The 20,346-nt window shown below is 39.2% G+C and overlaps 1 protein-coding gene across 2 annotated transcripts; it reads left to right on the top strand.

Moving 5' to 3' along the window:
- The first annotated feature begins 6 nt into the window (after positions 1-6).
- Positions 7-20,090, top strand: RNF103 (ring finger protein 103). 2 transcript variants are annotated; one of them, XM_024743716.1, is made up of 4 exons: positions 7-829; positions 3,485-3,624; positions 12,349-12,464; positions 18,074-20,090. In XM_024743716.1, the coding sequence occupies exons 1-4, from the start codon at positions 604-606 to the stop codon at positions 19,647-19,649; spliced, it is 2,058 nt and encodes a 685-aa protein (XP_024599484.1). In that variant the 5' UTR covers positions 7-603; the 3' UTR covers positions 19,650-20,090. The 2 variants fall into 2 exon arrangements, with proteins under 2 accessions (XP_024599484.1, XP_024599485.1); XM_024743717.1 differs by lacking the exon at positions 12,349-12,464 and having other exon boundaries at positions 18,074-18,289.
- The last annotated feature ends 256 nt before the right edge of the window (positions 20,091-20,346 follow it).

Genomic DNA, 20,346 nt, shown 5'->3' with positions numbered 1-20,346 from the left:
GGGCGCGGCGCTGCAGCGGCCGGTCCTCCCCGCGCTGGGCCCCGGGCCTGGCCCCGCCGAGCACCGCACCCTCTTGACTGCCGCCGTGGGAGCCCGGCCTCAGCCCGGCCGACTCCAACAGCCTCCCGGGACCGCCGCCCCTCTGGCCCCAGCCTGCAGCCCGGCCCCCTCTTCCTTTGTGAATCTGAATGATTTTTTTGGCCTCCCCCCTCCTCCGTTGAGATTACGGTGCTAGAAGGCCGACCCCGCCACATCCCAGTGCCCCCCGCCGGCGGAATCGGCCCTCATCTTGTTCTTACCCGCGGGGTCTCCCCGTGCCTCTCTCCTTTCGGGGTTTAATGGGTGGACTTTTAAATTTTTTCCCCCTTTATTTTTCTCGCCTCTTGACTGGAAGGCCCCGCGCGAGGCTCTGCGCCTCTGCCCCTGCTGATCTGTTCCTCACCCCCGCACAGTCCACCTGCCTCCCGCCGGGGATGGCACCGCAGTGACGGCGGCGGGCGCCGTACCCCACGCCAGGCTGGTGCCCTCGCCCACACTCCCCCAGTCTCCCCTCCTCTCCTCCGTGTTCTGAGCTCTCCGAAAAGAGCGAAGACGCAGGGGAAGATGTGGCTGAAGCTTTTTTTCTTGCTCCTCTATTTTCTGGTCCTGTTCGTCCTGGCCAGGTTTTTTGAGGCCATTGTGTGGTACGAAACTGGCATCTTTGCCACCCAGCTGGTGGATCCGGTGGCACTGAGCTTCAAGAAGCTGAAGACCATTCTGGAGTGCCGGGGGCTGGGGTACTCGGGGTTGCCCGAGAAGAAGGATGTCCGGGAACTGGTGGAAAAGTCAGGCGAGTATCGTCTCCCCGAGGGTCCCCTCCACTCGGAGGAGGGGACGACCCGTACTTCCTCGTACCTGGTGGTCCCCCAGAATGAGGCGGTACCTGGAAGGGTTAAGCAGACTACTTCCAGAGCTGCCCGGGTTTCCTTTGTCCAGGTTTTCTACCAAAAAAACAGTAAATCCCAGTTTTTGGAAGGGGCCTGGGCTGGAATTATTTGTAGGGGTGTTGGTGTGCCTTCCTAAGGTTATTTTAAAATAACAGTTTAAAGTGCAGCTTCTTAGTGTCGTTTACCAAATTGAGTGTTTTTCTCAAATTTCGGAAATGTCAACCAGTTACAAACAAATTGCAAAGCATTATTTGTCAGTTGAAATTCATAAGTATACAAGAAAAACCCCAAAACGTTCTCTGTAGATAGCAGCATTTGTCACCATAGTAATAGTAATAACAAGTTACCCGGAGGGGAAAAACATCATTGGAATACTTAATATCAAAGAGGCATTTAGGCCTAGGATTTAAATTTTATTTTGTTTTTTATTTTATTTTTTCTTCCAGATTTATTGAGATATAGTTGACTTGCAGCACGGCACAAGTTTAGGGTGTACAGCATGATGTACAGCATGATTTACATACATCATGAAATGGTTATCACAGGAAGTTTAGTGGACATCCATCATGTCATATAGATACAAAATTAAATAGTAAAAAATTTTTCTAGGATTTAAATTTTAAATAATGAGTTTAAATATAGAGAAAGTGTACAGGGCACAGTATTAGCTTTTCATACTTTAAATTTGGTGAAAATGAGGTGAATATTTTTTGTGAATGCCTATCTTGTTTGTTTCGAAAGAGTTTATTTATATTTCTGTAAGGATTTTTTTTTTAATTCTTATATCTTGGGTGTAAACTGCTTTTTCCCTTCTATGCCACAGGGGCTGCATCAGCTTAAATGGGTTGGGACATATTGATAGAATTGAGCTAAGAGATATTTAACATCTTAAAGAATGCATTTTCAATAACTGTTGGTTTTGGGGTAGGATTGGGTGAGAAATGGGCTTAATTTTTTTCACCCCTGGACAAAATATATCTTGGTTTAGATACACTTCCTGGAAGGAGAACGTACTGTAATTTGAGAAGGGCATTCTGGGTTGCTGTAGGAAGCAATTGAAACTGATAGTTGTCTTTTTTTGTTGTTTCAAGTATATCTGTCAGCTGTGTCTTTTACAAGACAATTTTTTTCCCTTATTTAGTATCTTATAGCCATGTAGTATGATAGACAAGGGTCCTAACTCCAGAGGACTTGAGCACTCAGGTATTTGCAGATTAAGGTTAAAATCACTACTGGGATAGAGGAGGGAACACTCTCTGTAAAAGTGATGCATTTTTCTTTAGAGAAAACATAAAATTGTGTGTTATTTGCATAAAATTGTGCCTCTTGTTTACTGACTGGTTTATGGTGACTTTTATTACTACCATGGCTGGCATGTAGGGTAGGGGGAATAAAGTAAAGTAGAAGATCTCTAATAAATGAACTTTCTAGGTTTAGAAGTGAAAAGTACCTAAACTGCCCCAGCCAAATCATTCTTCATGGTAAAGTAATTTGATACCACATTTTTTTTCTTGGGACTTTTATTTAGTGTTGCCTTCCTCTGGGCCTAAAAATACTTGTAACTTTGAGTGTACAAGGAGTGCACATAATATTTAAAGAATACACACAGCTCACAAAAATATGACTCAGATCACACATTTTATAGCAGAGTGGTCTTGGTATAGCAATTTAACTTTATAATTTACATATTGGTTGTGGGTGGTTTTGCTGCTGTCATGATACAGTACTTGTTTTTGCATTGTTAACATTTAAGACAAAAGTTAAAATAATTTGACGTGTTTTTCTGTACTTTTTATTTGATGATACAAAGTGTAAATTTACACTGTAAATTTGTGTATGAATATGGAATTTGTTCTTCTAGGTAATCTTTTGTATCTAACCTCCAAGTCATATAAGCCCTGTTGCTATGTTACACAGGTGGTGATAGCAAATTTTGTAAACCCATTTCTAATTCTTGTCAGTCAGAAGTATATATTGGGCTTCCCTGGTGGCGCAGTGGTTGAGAGTCCGCCTGCCGATGCAGGGGACACGGGTTCGTGCCCCGGTCCGGGAGGATCCCACGTGCCGCGGAGTGGCTGGGCCCGTGAGCCATGGCCGCTGAGCCTGCACGTCCGGAGCCTGTGCTCCGCAGCGGGAGGGGCCACAACAGTGAGAGGCCCGCGTACCGCAAAAAAAAAAAAAGAAGTATATAAATCATACTGTTTAAAAATTATTTGATGCCTGGACAAAAGCTGAATAATATTGTGATGGTTTTTGGAGCTGACATAAATTCAGTAATTTCCTAATAAATTATGTGGTGATGCCACTAGAATATAAACTCCATCAGGAGATGGATTTTTATCTGTTTTGTTCACTTTTGCCTGACACATAGAAGGTTCTTCTTACATATTTACTAAACGTATGAGTCTTAAATAGGTGTATTCAGGTTCTACTCTTCTGTAGAGTGCAGTGAAAGTACAGTGACATAAGTTTTTAACAGTATAAAATAGAATTTATCATTGAAGTTGGGAACATGAGATTTTTGCAATCTTATTAGTGTTATTTTTTCTTTTCTTCAGGTGACCTGATGGAAGGTGAGCTTTATTCTGCACTCAAAGAAGAAGAAGCATCTGAATCTGTTTCTAGTACCAATTTCAGTGGTGAAATGCACTTCTATGAGCTTGTAGAAGACACAAAAGATGGCATCTGGCTGGTTCAGGTATTAGAAACAGTGATAGCAGTGAAATTATTTTTGCCAAAATAGTAGTCACCAGCTGGTGACACTTCTGTGTGCTTGTGTCATGTTTCTTAGACATAACTCACTTCTCATAGGGAGGCTCCACTGTCCCCTTAAAGAGGTTTTGCAGACCAACAAAAATGAAAATTAATTAAAGAGTGGGGGAAGGGAAGTGTCGGGGAAAGAGGGTTGACTGTTTTGTTAAGAATCAGCAGAAGCAAATCCATTTTAGTTGTTGGATCTGCATTATAAAGTAAGAAACATATATATATTCCTTTTATTTAGTGATTTGTACTGTTTCTCTCAGCTTTTGTTAACTCCAGTTTTTAATTCAGTTTTTAATTCATCATTTTTGTTTCTAAAGAAAGAACTATAGCCAACTTGGCGCCTATAGAGGAAGAACTATTGTGGGGAATGGTGGGGGAACTTACTACTTTGCTCATGAAATTGATGAGATTATAATTTTAAACCGTAGCTCTTATGCTATCAAAACTGTGAAATTTAATTAGCATATTAGAATTTTAGAGCTATAAAGGGCCTTAAAAATCATCTTTTATGCTTCCCAAAGTGTGGTTTATGTGCCACTCATGGTAAATGAGTGGACATACATTATCATTTGTGTATTTTTATGTAAATTAGGAAAAATCAATATTATATTGAACATGGAATTTCATAAATATTGCTTAGGGAAAGTCTAAAGTTATTTAAATTTTTTAAAATATAAGTTCACTTAAAGTAACATATTAAGTAAATTAGCAACATGAATTCAGCTAAAATTATGATTATTGAACGAGAATCAAATCCCAGACCCCCTCATTTCTTGTCCAGTGTTCTTGTTATTTCACATTGGGGTTGGCAAAGTTTGATTCAGGGCATAAAAAACAAAATAATTGCTGCTTCATATTTCTTCCTGAGAACAATGACTGCAAAATAGGGTAGAAAAAGCTATTGAGTCCAGATACCTTATTTGCAGATCTGGTCCTGTCACTGATTTGCAATATGATTGTGGATAGGTAGATTTTCTGTAGCACATGGCCTCAAATAAATACATATACACCTAAAGAAGATAGAATAGTACTATAGTCCACTGGGCTAACGGGTTGAAGTTTCAGGTGATTGCATTGGATATCCATGACCTTTCCTTTACTTGCAACCTTCTTATTGTGTTTGACCTTTTACCCTCCAGATAATCTAATTCGGCATTTTTTAAGTCTAGCAAACAGAGAAACTGGGAGGAGGGTATGGGTATTGTCTATACATTATCCATCAAATTCTAGTTTGTGTGTTAAATTATTGGTATTGAAAAAATAAACTGTAGCATCTTTAAAGCCTTAATTTATAAATAGTTATTCTATTTCTTTTCCCAGATATTTATTTCTGATAGTTTGATCGAAGAAGACTTAATGGTTTTGGTAACTTCAATTTTATTCCTGAGACTGAACTGAATAGCCAGTCCCACTGCCCTGTGTCCTATATCTCATGTTTGTCCACACATTGAACGGTCCCATAGAGATGAATGGTAAAGATGCTGAACACCTTCCAAAGTTGGAAAAACCTATGTCAAAAGTCTGGAAATTCTTTTGGTATATAGAGTGCTGCCTATAGACTACGAACACATTCTGCTTCACTAATTAGCATTATAGTCTTGGCTTATAAATGATCTACTATTTTTCTATGTCATATTAAAGGTAAGCATGGATTAAACTCCCTTAAGATGTTACAAAATTCATACAGTTTATTCAGCAGTTAATTGTACACCAGGCTCTGGAGATATACCAGGAGCATACAACAGGCTAAGTCCTTGCCCTTTCAGGCAGCTCACATTCCAGTTGGGAGAGGGAGGCACTAACTAAATAAATATTTAATATAACATTAGTTAGTGGAAAGTGCTAAGAAGAAAAATAAGCAGGGTAAGGAGACAAGAGAGTGGCAAAGAATTCCCTGATAAGGTGATACTTGAATGAAGTGAAGAACAAGTAACGAATGGTAGTGAATGTAAACATTATAAATTCTAATCACGGAATTATTTTTCTCTGAAAATGTTTTTTTAGACTTCATAGGCATCAATAGTGAATGGTGCAGTAAGACACAATTTTTCCAGTGACCTTCAATATTTGCACTGATCACCACTGTCTGGCTTGTGTTCCCTCGGGCCAGTGGCTTACATCTGTCAAATGGCTGGCTTGGGTTGGAAGAACAGTCTCTGGTAGGGCAACTGAGAAGATTGAGATCAAAACCTCAGTCACAGTGCCTTCAGCACTCTGAACTCGCTAGCTAAGCTAATCAGCACAGACACTTTGGTTTAAGCTCCTAAGAGAGGGCCATGTTGTTTTGTTTTTTAATTGAAAATATCTTCTCAAAACAGAAGAGAAATACTCTCAGTTGCTTGTCATTCTTTCAGCTCAGATTATATTTATCTCATCTCTTGTGAAGGATAACATTCAAGAATTCAGTTTTGTTTTTTTTAGATGTTGGGGGTAGGAGTTTATTAATTTATTTTATTTATTTTTGCTGTGTGGGTCTTCATTTCTGTGCAAGGGCTTTCTCTAGTTGTGGCAAGCGGGGGCCACTCTTCATCGCGGTGCGCGGGCCTCTCACTGTCACGGCCTCTCTTGTGGCGGAGCACAGGCTCCAGACGCGCAGGCTCAGTAATTGTGGCCCACGGGCCCAGTTGCTCCGCGGCATGTGGGATCCTCCCAGACCAGGGCTCGAACCCATGTCCCCTGCATTAGCAGGCAGATTCTCAACCACTGTGCCACCAGGGAAGCCCAAGAATTCAGTTTTTAACAGTTTGAATTATCATTCTTTTCTGTTTGTTTTAAAAGAAGCTGACTCATTTCAATTTGCTCTATCATTGTCGTTTTTTTTTAATCTGTGAGGATGCATAGTTCCCAAACAATTCAATCTTCTTCATATTGCATTTATTTTAGGTATCCTGGATAAGAATATTTAAGCACATCAAAGTTCTTTCCTCTTTTTCTCCCAGGTTTCCAATATCATTTTCTTACTCAGATGAATTATACACTCAGATGAATACCTAACTCTCAGGTAGCATATAACTGATAATTAGCACTTTAGACTTTATATGTCATTGAAAGGATGTCTAGATTTACTGATTTGGGGAAAATGTGACTTTAATAAATGGGTTTATGACTTAGCTATTCCATCACTTGGTCAGTTCATTATTTTTCTGGAATGGGTTGGTAATAATAAAAGATAATCCAGGTTGATTATCTTTTTTGGTGACACTGCATGTGGAATGATACTACAAAAGGAAACATGAATTTCTATAATTTAATTAATTCATCCTATATCCCTTATGATTTCTATCTTCTCAGTAACTCATGAGTTTATTTTCTGAATAATACATGTTAATGGTCTTCATATCTTTCTCCTCTTTTAAGATGTATTACTGCTCATGAATTATCCTTACATTAAAGCAGAGTGTTAGCACACTTCTTTTCATGTGAAGCTTTTTCATGTCTCTCCTGTATTCTCTGTAATATGAGGTGGAAAGAACTAATTTTAGTTTCTAAGGCAGCAACACATATGGGACATCTTTAGCAACAATACACTGTAATCCATGAAAGAACCAAGTCATCTTTTTTCTCTCACTTCTTTCTAACATTCTAAGTTTTCCTGCTTTGTTCCTAACCTGACCTCATATCTTTCATTAGCTCTTTATTTCCAGTTTTGTGGATTCTTTGATTCTGCTGCCTACCAATCTTTTTAGCCTCACAAATAGAAGTTACTTTTCTTTCAAAAGATTCCTGGTCAGGCCTTTTTTTGTTTTTTTGTTTTTTTTGACTGTGTTGAATCTTTGTTGCTGCACGCGGGCTTTCTCTAATTGTGGTGAGCAGGGGCTACTCTTCGCTGCGGTGCGTGGGCTTCTCATTGTGGTGGCTTCTCTTGTTGCGGAGCACGGGCTCTAGGCACGAGGGCTTCAGTGGTTGCAGCACGCGGGCTCAGTAGTTGCGGCACACAGGCGTTAGATCACAGGCTCGGTAGTTATGGTGCATGGGTTTAGTTGCCCCACGGCATGTGAGATCTTCCCGGACCAGGAATCGAACCTGTGTCCCCTGCCTTGGCAGGTGGATTCCACTGTGCCACCAGGGAAGTCCCAGTAGATAGGCTTTTGAAATGGAAAAGTTAGTGTACATTGTGGAGTTTATGGATTTATCCTTATCTTAACATTTCTATTTCTACATTTTGACTTTTGTTCAAAGAAGTTCAAAGAGGGACTGTCCTATCTGTTCTCTGCTGGCTTTGTCACATTATAAGGAATTTAACATCAGTGGAATTGAGGTAGCAGTGAAAAGCATCATATGATTTAAAGTAAAGCTTTAGGTCAATATTTACTGAAGTATTATGTTAATACGGTTCCTGTTTGGCTGAAAAGAGTTACTAGCTGTTTTAAAACTTGTTTATTTTTTACTCCTAGACAGTAGTTTTGTTCAGGGAGGTTCTAAGTTATTTATTCCTCTCTTGACACTATGCTAAAGGTGAAATACTTGGCAAGCCATCTTATCCTTTATTTTGTATTGGTGAAGAGCTTTTATTTGTGTTTACTCAAAGAAAGCTAGTGAGGCTACCAAAGAAATAATTAAATGCTGTTGAATTTTGTTTTTGTCAATTACTCATCTTCACTTTTAATGATTTTATACAATTTGCATATATATATTTAGGTTGGTCTATGATTTTTTTTTTTTTTTGGCCATGCCGTGCAGCATGCAGGATCTTAGTTCCCCGACTGGGGATCGAACCCATGCCCCCTGCAGTGGAATCGCAGAGTCTTAACCACTGGACCTCTGGGGAAGTCCCTGTGGTCTATGATTTTGAAAGTAGAAACTCGCTGTTCTAATGAAATATTGAGAGATGCAGAAAAATATTTTAGCTCTACACTCCTTTTATATGGAGTTATGTTATTTAATTTAGCCTCCATGTTGTTGTATGGGGATTAACAATATTAAAAGGGAAATGATAGATGTTCTGATTAGTAATAAAACCCACCTCTAAAAAATAGGCGGAAGTGTGTGGGTTTTTTCTTATACCAGTGTAACACATGTGGAAGGGAGTAAGCAATAACCTGAGGCCCAGTTTTTCTTTGTAAGTTTAACTGGACTACACAAGACTGACATCAGAAAATATGGCAACTTAGCATCTCACACTGTCCAACTCAGTTCCTTCCAGTGCTGTGCTGGAGCCAGCTCAAACTGCTTCATGAAGGGCGATTGTTAACATCCCGTTCCAACTCCACAGTTAGAGATGTCACGTTGGTAACTTGAAATCAGCCATGTGGGAGTGTTTACACCAAGGAAATAAGTAAATGATAGAAATCAGAGCTTCTGTTTTCTTCTAGACAGCTAGTTGTTAAACATTTACCAGCAAACCACTGGTTTCATCCATTCATCCAACCATCCAACAAATATTTATTGAAATTTAATGTGTGCCAGCTGAACCTGTGATAAGGGCAAAAAAGACGAATAACCTACAGTCTGTGCCGTAAGACAGCTCACAGCTTGGTTTACTAAAATGTGTGGGCCAGTAAAAACTCTTAGCATAGATTACCTTTTCCAGCTAAGTTAGATGGTCTGTGATGGTGCTACCATCTTGAGAGATCCTAAAGAGCTATTAGACGATAAAGTAGAAACCAGGAAAATTAGTACTAGGAAAAACCTAGTCGTTTTTTTTTCCTGAAAAAAGTGTATTTTTAAATACACTGAACTGGAAGTCTTTGTGTGTGACTGGGGTCAAGAACATTGATGTGCAGTTGCATAGCCAGGTACTAGTTACGCTAATGTTTGTCGGAAAGCATCCCAGACGACAGGTTGCTGGGGAAGGGACTTGCATTATAACAGAAATCGGAAACTTGGAGCCTTTAGAGAACCTATGTAATCAGAAGTAAGAGAATGAGTTACTAAACCATAAAAAGCTGAAATAGTTTAATTCAACATAAATATTTAATAAGTGCCCACCTGACTTAGGCACCATGCTAGCTGCAGGGAAAACAATGGTGAGCAAGTGTAGGGTTGCTGGTTAGAGAGGCAGATACCCTGGGAAGGGGGATGGAAAGATTGCTTCACTGCTCGCCTCTGTTGCCAGGTCCGTTCCACACTTGAGACTTGGAACTCAGGCTGTACTTTCATCTAGTTTTTTCTAGTCTCTGAGAATATTCCCCACAGAGAATGCAACATCCTTCGTGAACTGCAGGGGAATATGTTTCCCGTTTCACCACCAGAGTGAATGCCATTCAGAATCACTGTGTGTGCTTTTGGATGTGAGCTATAGCTTGGAAACTGTTACTGATGTGACACAGTAGTAATAGGCTTAGAGTATTTTGTTGTGCCATGTGATAAGCCAGATGAGTTATTCTGTTAAAACGTTTTTAGTGGTTGTTTAATTTGGCCTCCACGAAATTTAATTTGTGCTAAACCTTCAGTTGAATAATATAACTATATAGGACGTTGGATAAAGCAATTTCTAATGGCGTAAATATAACTAAAGAGTCAAATAAAATGCTTTCATGCAATGCCTAAGGGATTTTTCATTTTTGTGTGGTTCTCTTCGTCAGGAATCATTAAACTCTTCAAAGCAGATGTTGGAATAGCTTGCTGAATAAATAAGGCCCTGGAGTTAAACATTGTCATGTACCTGCCTCAGAGATACTCACCACCTCTCTTCACACACTTTTGTTGTCTTTCCTATAAGCAGGGGTGCCTGGAACAACCCCCTCATTCCTGCTTCCTTTCTTAGCATTGGATGACTGTGCAGTGATCAGGATCTTCCCTGAAAGATGCCCCTAGACTGAGGCCCAAATCCTATATTGATGAAAGCAGCCGCCTGATTACCCCCTTGACACAGTGTCATTATGAGTACAGACCTGAAGTGTTTGGGTTATTTGCGGCCTTGATCAGGAAATAGGAGTGAAAGGGGAGTTATTTTAAAAAACAGGGCAAAGACCAGGGAGTATAGCGATATGATTTTACAGAGATTTCTTAATCCTTCTGAGTAATCTGAAAAATAAGTTCAAGATTTCTTTGGTTACTTGATGGAAGAAAGAACTACCATATTGACTCTTCAGTGGCAGGAAAAGAAAAACAGAAGAGAAGAGAAAAGCCTGCCTTGCTTCATCTCCCTTATTCTTCAGATAAAATTTATAAAGTACTTTTAGACAATGGAAAAATGTGGAAGCTAGGAACTTACTGGGTAATGTAACCTGTGTGAACCTCCTCAGAAAGCACTTTCACCTGCTAAGACCATGGCCTCAAATTGCTCTCCTCCTGGTTACCTCAACCGCCTGAGCATTTTAATAACATGTGCCTCCCTCATTAAGGCCATTTATTTTCACTTAAAAGTACTATCAGAACCATTTGTTCAGTGCCCTAAATTTTATATTTGTGTATGTATTTATTAAGCCTCAAAGTTATGTTACAAAGTGTTACATACCTGTGTGTGTCTCTGTAGGTATGAGGATGATAGTATCAATGATATATGGCAAAGGTTATTGGACAGTAATCTGTTGGCACATAAAGTGAACTTTAAGTCACTTGTCACCACCACACACTTTCTCTCCTCCTGCTGCCCTTGAAATTTGTTAGACTTCCCAGCAGAGAGACCAGAGATGAGGTACTTGCACCAACTCTTGCCTCTCCCAGGCACTCATTGCACGCACTCACCTGGGATTTCACTTCCTGGAGGCTTTGTGAACGTGAAAATGGCCCTTCCTTCTAGAGAGTTTAGAGGCCCCCGGAGTATTGTGCTGTAATTTTGAATTAAATAGTATCAGTAATATAGCATTCATGAAAATAAACTTGGCCTGTATACCCTGGGCTTAAAATAAATCAAACAGATGGGTTCATGAAGACATAGGACACTTTTGGATTTCCTTTAATTTCCCATTTAGTTATTTTTGTTTTTAATATATACTTTTTGTTTGTTTTTTACTGGTATCTCTATTCATTAAAATCAGGAAGACAAGGAATAAAGGGAAAAGGTATTAACAATTAGAAAGTCTGAGAAAAGTCATTGCATATTTTGAAGGTTAATCTACATTTAAAAAAAGTTTTTTTCTTCCCCCAATCCTAACTGTTCGAAAGCTATTTGCAAATTGGCAGTTAGAAGTTCAAGAATGTAGGATTTATTAATGGTAATTTTTTAATATGTTAGAACCTTTCGTGATTGTTAAGAAAAATGCCATAGTAGTAGTATATTGTTTTAGTCAAGCATAGTTTAATAGAAAACATGTGTTTGACTCTTGGCTCCATAATTACACTTTTAAAAAAGTGAAATTTGAACTCGTTGAACCCACATGTGGTAATTTTTAGTAAGCTTTATTTGGGTTATTTAAAATTTTCTTTTTAGAGCAGAGAAATGACTCCAAGGGCCATTTTCTTCCTGTGTAAGTTAATTCTAGAGGATAAGCCACATGGAGGCGAATGTGGCCAGCTTTTTCATATGGTTTTGACTCCCCTTCTGCATAACTACCACAGAGTGTGAGAGTTTAATGTACTGTATTCAGTGTTTTAAATCTTTTCCAGTTGGACAGTTGCTCTTTTTACAAGAATTGCAGTGATAATATGATGACATAGTAAACAAGACCTAGGAACAGAATATGTTTTTCAAAAAAAGTAAAGTTATAGGTGTAAATGGTGGGTTTGACTCCATTTTAGGCGATTAAAGTATCTGTTTTTCTTTTGGGGGGAATAGGTTATAGCAAATGACAGAAGTCCTTTGGTGGGTAAAATCCACTGGGAGAAAATGGTGAAAAAGGTGTCAAGATTTGGAATACGTACAGGCACGTTTAACTGCTCCAGTGACCCCAGGTAAGTTGATTGGGCAATTCCTAGAATTTGAGTTCTGACCAGAATTTTTTGAATGTGATAAAGACAGTGGTGTTAGAAGCCTGTTGAAACTGAAAGTTCATTAGCGTGTTTAGCACGTTGTTAGCTACACAGGTATCTGATGAATAGTTTCTGATAACTGGCAGTTACTTACTTTCTCTCTGAGCTCTCTTTCTGTCTGGTTCTTCTATGTTGTTTCTAACGGGGGTGACTCTTTAGAGTATGTCTTCGGTCTTTTTTGTTTCAATTTTACTTCCCAAAGAGACTTCAGTACATTGATGGCTTTAGGTGACACCTTTGTGCTGATCTAAATCTCCTTTCATGATTCGGACCTCTCGTTTGCATTTTGACACTCGTTTCCATTTGCCATACGAGTACCCCAGATAGACTCTGTTCCCTAAACCTGGTATTCAAATTCATATTCGTCTTTTTTTTTTAGTAAACTATGTGCCCTTTCTGCCTTTTCTTTTTCTGTCCTTTACTATTTTTTTTTTCCATTTTCTCAGACAAAAATCTTTGCAGGCATTTTTGATTTTCTTTTTGTCATCATCTCCAGTATTTAGTCTGTCACATTATTTCTTGTTTCATTATTCCATTGTTTCTTCTTTGAAATGCGTTTTATTTCAATTTCTAGTTCCTCCAAGTTATGACTTGAATTCACTCGTTCATTTAATTATCCATTCAGTAAACATTTAATAAAAGATTAGTTGGACTTCCCTGGTGGCACAGTGGTTAAGAATCCGCCTGCCAGTGCAGGGGACCACAGGTTCGGGCCCTGATCCGGGAAGATCCCACATGCCACGGAGCAACTAAGCCCGTGCGCCACAACTACTGAGCCCGCGTGCCACAGCTACGGAAGCCCGTGCGCCTAGAGCCCGTGCTGCACAACAAGAGAAGCCACTGCAGTGAGAAGCCCGCACACCACAATGAGTAGCCCCAGCTCAATGCAACTAGAGGAAGCCCGCGTGCAAAGACCCAACACAGCCAAATATAAATAAATAAATAAATAAATTTAAAAGAAAAAGATTAGCACGTACAGCATGTTCTGTTCAGTGCTGAGGACGGGGCATATGATATGTATGGAGAAGCCCCCACGTTAGGTAGTTTCTGATGTAGGTAGATATGCCCGGCTTACCTATGTCCGTTATATGTGGTCACAATGGGAGACCCACTCGCTGTAGAAAACCCTCCTCCACCACTGCTTCACCTCAGATTCTCCTGCCCTTCTCCTTCAGGCTTACGTTTGCTTCGATTTTCCTCACTGTTCTTGTTTTGCTCACTTGTAGTGTAGGCTGAGATGTGTGGTAGGAGGACTTCTTAAACGTTGGGGATAAGAAGGGAACTTGTGTCTCCTGACTCACATTTAGTCTCCTCATTTACCCACAAAGCTCCCATTTTCATCTTCAGCACAGAACCTTGATCGTATTCTAATGCCTTTGGTTGAAATGTCCAAGATAGCGTAAGTGTTCATGTTCTTATGAAAAGGAAATCATTCTTATTTCTGTCTTGTGTTTACCGAAGACAGTGGCATTTGGTCCTATTCCATCATTCCCAGACGGTCTAAGTGAAAGATCTTTTTCTCTCCCACTGGTGATTGCAATACCAGAAAAAATGATAGTTCTGATGTTTTGATTTTCTTTCAGATAACGCCAAAAGTCAGTATTACCATCACCGATTTATTGAAAAATATTCAGAACTTACTTTTTTAATGAATAAACTAAATAATACATTTTAAACACTAACTTATAAATATATTAGAAAATACCAAGTAAGTACAAAAATATAAAGGTCAAACACATTTCAGTCTAACGTAAGTTCTTAAATAACAATAGAGGATTCAAAACGAAACTAAGCACGACATAAAGTGAAGATGATCTATTCAGCATGAAAAACTGAAGGCAATAGTAGAATTGATTTTTAATGTAATCTTATAAAGCAAAATGCATCAGAAGTGTCATAATTGAGTCCAGTGGACTTTAGCGCAAATTTTTCTAGCTTTTCTTTTGAAAAGCCCTTTTTGATTCTATACCAGCTGAGGAACGGTGAAGAGATACATATAATCTACCTCCAAGTTTTCTCTAAATCCTTCATCTTCGTCTTCAGATAATCCCACCTCTTATTTATGACGGAAGAGACCTTTTTTGAGCAACTTTTTGCTTTTTTGTTGACTGCAGCTATAATTTTTTGTTATTAAACAAGCACTTTTACGTCATCTTAGTTTTATCACAAAGATGAAGGTCTTGATGCAGAGTTACTTATATCAGTTTCAGTATCGTCATGTTGGTTTCCTTTGATTTGGAAAGTCTTCCAACTAGAGTAAGAACTATTCTTGTCATAGATGCTGTGCTTAATCAGGGTCATTTTTTTCCTTTTTTTTGAGGATTATGGAGATGCAGAAGAACAAAATAGGGAGATGATAGAAAAGCGTGTTTAGAATGTCAATGCAGGGTGTAACTGGGCAGAGAATAGTGCTCTTCAGCAAGCAAGCATTTTAATATGTTGAATAATTCAGTCATCATCTTGATCTCAGATTTTTAAAAACAGCAAAACTCTCTACTCTGCTGCCTATGCTGCTTTCTTTGACTGTAGTTCCTTCTCTTGGGTGGCCTCCAGGACAGCCTCCTCTGATGTGCTGGCCCCATTGTATCGTAGTATTTTCCTGGCCTGTTTTGCTCCCCTTAAGAACACTCAGGACCTCCACTCTGTACAGTACCTGACTCTGTCCATGGCAGCAGTTTCCATTTCTTTCCCACACAGCCATCTTGCCTGGCCCCAGTTCCTCGAATTCCCCAACCCAGTGATCTATCTCAGGGGCCTTTACCCCGTCAGGTCTATTCTCTACTCTTTTTCTCCCCCCACCTTTGGAGAAAGAAGGAAGTGACGTGGGATATGTATCGGGAGGTTGGAGAGGCGGGGCAGAGATAGTAAAGAGTGGGATGGCACGGGAATTACAGGAGCTGAGTGATAAATGGGCCGGGAGGGCTTATGGTGAAAGAATCAGGGATGCGTGCCCATGGGCTAAGCAGGGAAAAGAAAGTAAAGGGAAGATTGGTGAGCAGGACAGGAAGGCCAAGGAGACCAATGACCTTGTCTGAAGAAACAGCATTTTATGAACAGAATACCAAGGTTTCTTTTTAAATATAGTATGCCTTATCAGAAGCTGGAGTCCCAAAACTCACTAGCTATGTTTTTTTTTTTTTAATCATTTTTAGTCTTCAGATTCTCTAAGAGATCTCAAAAGGTTTACTTTAAGAACTAGAGGATATTTTCGTGGTGTCATCATTGAACTTATTCAGACCTTTAAAGAGGTTTTTTAAATTGGCAGTAAAAAGTTTTTATATTGATATGAGCATTAGTCTTTTCTGTCTAACAGTGGGGTTTTAAAATTAATATGGTGTACTTTATTTGTGTGTTGGATTCCAAGTCTGGAAAACATGATTTAATTTGAAAGATATATGATGACATACAAAATTTTATTGTCCTGGGTACTCTTAAATTCTTGTGAAATGATAAACCTTAAAACTGTCCCTGAGTTCTGAACTGAAAAGAAAGTACATAGTACATTTGTTTTCTTCCATGAAGAAATGTATGCACTAAGGTAAGACTTGGCTTGTTTTACACAGTAAAATTTTGTTTGAAAGACTGTCATTTAATTTATGACACAAATCAGAAGCCCAATATTCTCTGAGGTGGTTATACAAAGATGAACAGGATGACCAAGAGTAGAAATGTGTCATCCCCAGTATCCTATGCAATTAAAAAAGTAAAGCTAGTTAGACATTTAAGATGCGAACAAGGAGGGCTTCCCTGGTGGCGCAGTGGTTGAGAGTCCGCCTGCCAATGCAGGGGACACGGGTTTGTGCCCCGGTCCGGGAGGATCCCACATGCCACGGAGCGGCTGGGCCCGTGAGCCATGGCCGCTGAGCCTGCGCGTCCGGAGCCTGTGCCCCACGATGGGAGAGGCCACAACAGTGAGAGGCCCGTGTACCGAAAAAAAAAAAAAAAAAAGATGTGAACAAGGCAACTATCTATATGTAGTTGACTTGTTGTTTTGGGGGGAGGGTGGTGGAAATGGCATTCATGTCAGTGAACTATTACTTTGCATTGGACAAATACACTGTTACAGAATAGAAGATACTTTATTTTGTCGGAGTATCTAATTCTTAACCCGTTTCAATTAAAGCAATATTGACATTAATGGTATCTATCTTGTTAAGGAAGTAAATCAACTCAACAAGAAGCTGGGTCGTAGTCTTTGATCCTGAGTCACCCAGATAGTTTCCCAGAGTCGTTACTAACCTTGTCTTTGTGACATAACATGTTGTCTTCGCTTATCTTAAATTATATCACAAAATTCCTGAGATAAAATTAATTGTACTATCATCATAAAACCATATGCCACGTACGTCAAGACTTCTATCTTAATCTGATCATATAAATGTATAATATGCTTATTTAATTTAATAAAATATAATCCATACTTTAAAGCATAACATTTATGATTTTTTTCCCTTTTGCGGTATGCGGGCCTCCCACTGCCACGCCTCCCCCCCCACTGCGATAACATTTGTGATTTTTACATCAGTATTCTGAATAGCAAAATTAAAAATTAAACATTTATTACCATCCACTTACAAATCTGTAGTGAACAAAATGTATCCACATGGTAGATTTTCTTTTTTCCAACTTTACTGAGGTAAATTTATATATTGTAAAACTCCACATGGTAGGTTTTTAGAAAAAAACTTTTTTGTTTTTAAAGGAAATTGTTTCTCTGATTATCTCTCCAAATACTCCTCTTCATGGTCCTCATTAAAGAGATGAGAGAGTACAGAAAAATATAGGACTTGCTCTTTTCTAGGTGAGCCTTCGTGCAGATTACTTTAGGCCAGTGCTTGTGTGTGTCAGGCACTGTGGTGGGTGCTTGGGTTAATAAGTGGGTACAGCATGGCTCCTACCCTCAGGAGCTTGGCATTCAAGTCAGGGACTCAGCATATAAGATAATCTGTTTCCTTCTCTCTTCTTTGCCCACCTGAATCTAACCATCCTTCGAGAGCTAGTTCAATTCCCAAACTTTTCATGAAATCTGCACCAGCCCAAACTCCCAATGATTTTTTGAACTTCCTTTACATTATTTAGTAATAGAATATATACAGTTTTATACTTTTGTCTCCTTAATAGGATTTTAAATTCTTTGTGAACAGGAATTATTTTCCTATTATCTTTAGGATCTTATTAGCCCATAATGCATTAGTAGTTTCATAGTAGATGCTGGAAGTACTTGCCGATTCTCTTGACTCTAAGGCTTTTCAAGCTACACTTTTCTTTAAAAAAAAAAAAAAGAAAGAAAAGAAACAGAGATACAAACGAAAAATATGATAAAAAGAGAGCTTGCTTTTCCTCTTATACAACTGCCAGGTATTGGTGCTACTTTTGACTGTTTACAGGTAATTTGTTTTTGGGGAGAGGGTATCTTTCAAGTGCTAAGGAAATGTGTCAGGGAAAAGACAAACTGTTTGCACAACAGTGAAGATAAGCAAGCTAGCTCATTTAGCGGCCTAGCTATTTACTTGCAGTCTCCTCTCTTACAGATACTGCAGGAGAAGAGGCTGGGTACGATCCACACTCATTATGTCTGTTCCACAAACAAGCACTTCTAAAGGGAAAGTCATGCTTAAAGAATACAGTGGGCGCAAGATTGACGTAGAGCACATTTTTAAGTGGATAACTGCTCATGCAGCTTCACGGATCAAAACCATTTATAATGCTGAACGTTTGAAAGAAGAATGGAATAAAAGTGATCAATACTGGGTAAAAATATACCTATTTGCAAACCTTGACCAACCCCCAGCTTTCTTCTCTGCACTAAGCATAAAGTTTACTGGAAGGGTTGAGTTTATTTTTGTAAATGTGGAAAATTGGGACAACAAGAGTTATATGACAGATATTGGTGTGTATAACATGCCATCATACATACTTAGAACTCCTGAAGGAATTTACAGGTATGGAAACCACACAGGCGAATTTATATCCCTTCAGGCCATGGATTCATTTTTGCGCTCAGTACAACCTGAAGTAAATGATTTGTTTGTTTTGAGCTTGGTTCTAGTTAATCTTATGGCTTGGATGGACTTATTTATCACACAAGGAGCTACCATAAAACGATTTGTGGTTCTCATAAGCACTTTAGGGACATATAATTCTCTATTAATTATTTCCTGGCTACCGGTGTTGGGCTTTTTACAGCTCCCTTACTTAGATAGCTTTTATGAGTATAGCTTAAAATTGTTGAGATATTCCAATACAACCACGCTGGCCTCATGGGTCAGGGCAGACTGGATGTTTTATTCTTCACACCCAGCCTTGTTTCTTAGTACATACCTTGGACATGGTTTACTAGTCGATTACTTTGAAAAGAAGAGACGGCGCAACAACAACAATGATGAAGTCAATGCCAATAACTTAGAGTGGTTGTCAAGTCTGTGGGACTGGTACACCAGCTACCTCTTCCACCCGATTGCTTCTTTTCAGAACTTCCCTGTAGAATCTGATTGGGACGAAGACCCCGACTTGTTCTTGGAGCGATTAGCTTTCCCTGACCTTTGGCTTCACCCTCTGATACCAACTGATTATATTAAAAACTTGCCAGTGTGGCGATTTAAATGCCTTGGAGTCCAGTCTGAAGAGGAAATGTTGGAAGGTCCTCAAGATACTGAAAATGACTCAGACAGTGAGAGCATAGACACTTTTAGCAGCGAGAAGGAAGTATTTGAAGATAAACAAAACGTGGTTCACAATTCTCCAGGAAGAGCAAGTCACTGTGATCCTGAGGCTTGTTCATGTGCCAATAAATATTGTCAGACCAGCCCTTATGCAAGGAAGGGGCGGTCACATGGATCATATAGCACTAATGAAGACATGGAACCTGATTGGTTAACTTGGCCTACTGATATGCTGCATTGTACTGAATGTGTTGTTTGCCTAGAGAATTTTGAAAATGGATGTTTGCTAATGGGGTTGCCCTGTGGTCACGTGTTCCATCAGAATTGCATCATGATGTGGTTGGCTGGGGGCCGACACTGTTGTCCTGTTTGCCGGTGGCCTTCTTACAAAAAAAAGCAGCCATATGCACACCACCAGCCCTTGTCAAATGATGTCCCATCTTAACACGTGCAATTTGTCCTTTATAAGCTTTGCGTATCCTACAGCTTGCCTTTTTAATGTTAGTCACCAAGTTTTTGTGGTTTGACGTTTAATTTAATGTTAGTGCAGTGACAGGAAATACACATTTTGCTAACGTTGATGACAATTATTTGGTTGCCTCGTGTGTCAATATGAATGCATACTTAAATGTAAAAATTTTTATTTACAACATTGGAAATTCGGAAGTTAATGTCTTTTTGTAAGCACAAAAGAAGTATGATAGAAATTTATCCTAGCAAGACTTTACAAGGTAGGGCCAAATTCTAACGGAATTGAGGGAGTTTCTTATCCTAAGTGTTTCCTCCCTTTTTACAATCTGTGTCCAGCACCTCTTGGTTAAATAATGTATGCTCTGAGACATGAAATTAAAACAGACCTATGAAATAAATTATTTTAAAACCAGAAGATTACAGCTTTTTTAAAATTGTTTTTGATAAGGTGGCTGAGTGCTAAAAGTGTTTTGCTGGTTTGTTAATTTCACAGGTAAGTCAAATATGATTCTTGACTCGTGGGGGTAAAAACAAGACAAATTACGTTGCTGACCCTAGCCAGAGGTGATGTTAGCTTTGGTTAGCTTTGATGGGAAGGAATTTCATGAGGGGCTTTTTTTAAAGTATTAAATCATTTACGAGTATATTCATGTACATAAAATCAACTACAG

The sequence above is a fragment of the Neophocaena asiaeorientalis genome, unplaced genomic scaffold (genome assembly GCF_003031525.2).
Source record: "Neophocaena asiaeorientalis asiaeorientalis breed wild unplaced genomic scaffold, Neophocaena_asiaeorientalis_V1.1 scaffold114, whole genome shotgun sequence".
Lineage (NCBI taxonomy): Eukaryota > Metazoa > Chordata > Mammalia > Artiodactyla > Phocoenidae > Neophocaena > Neophocaena asiaeorientalis.
Note: the sequence above shows the minus strand (reverse complement) of the source record. Positions and strands in the feature narration are given on the sequence as shown.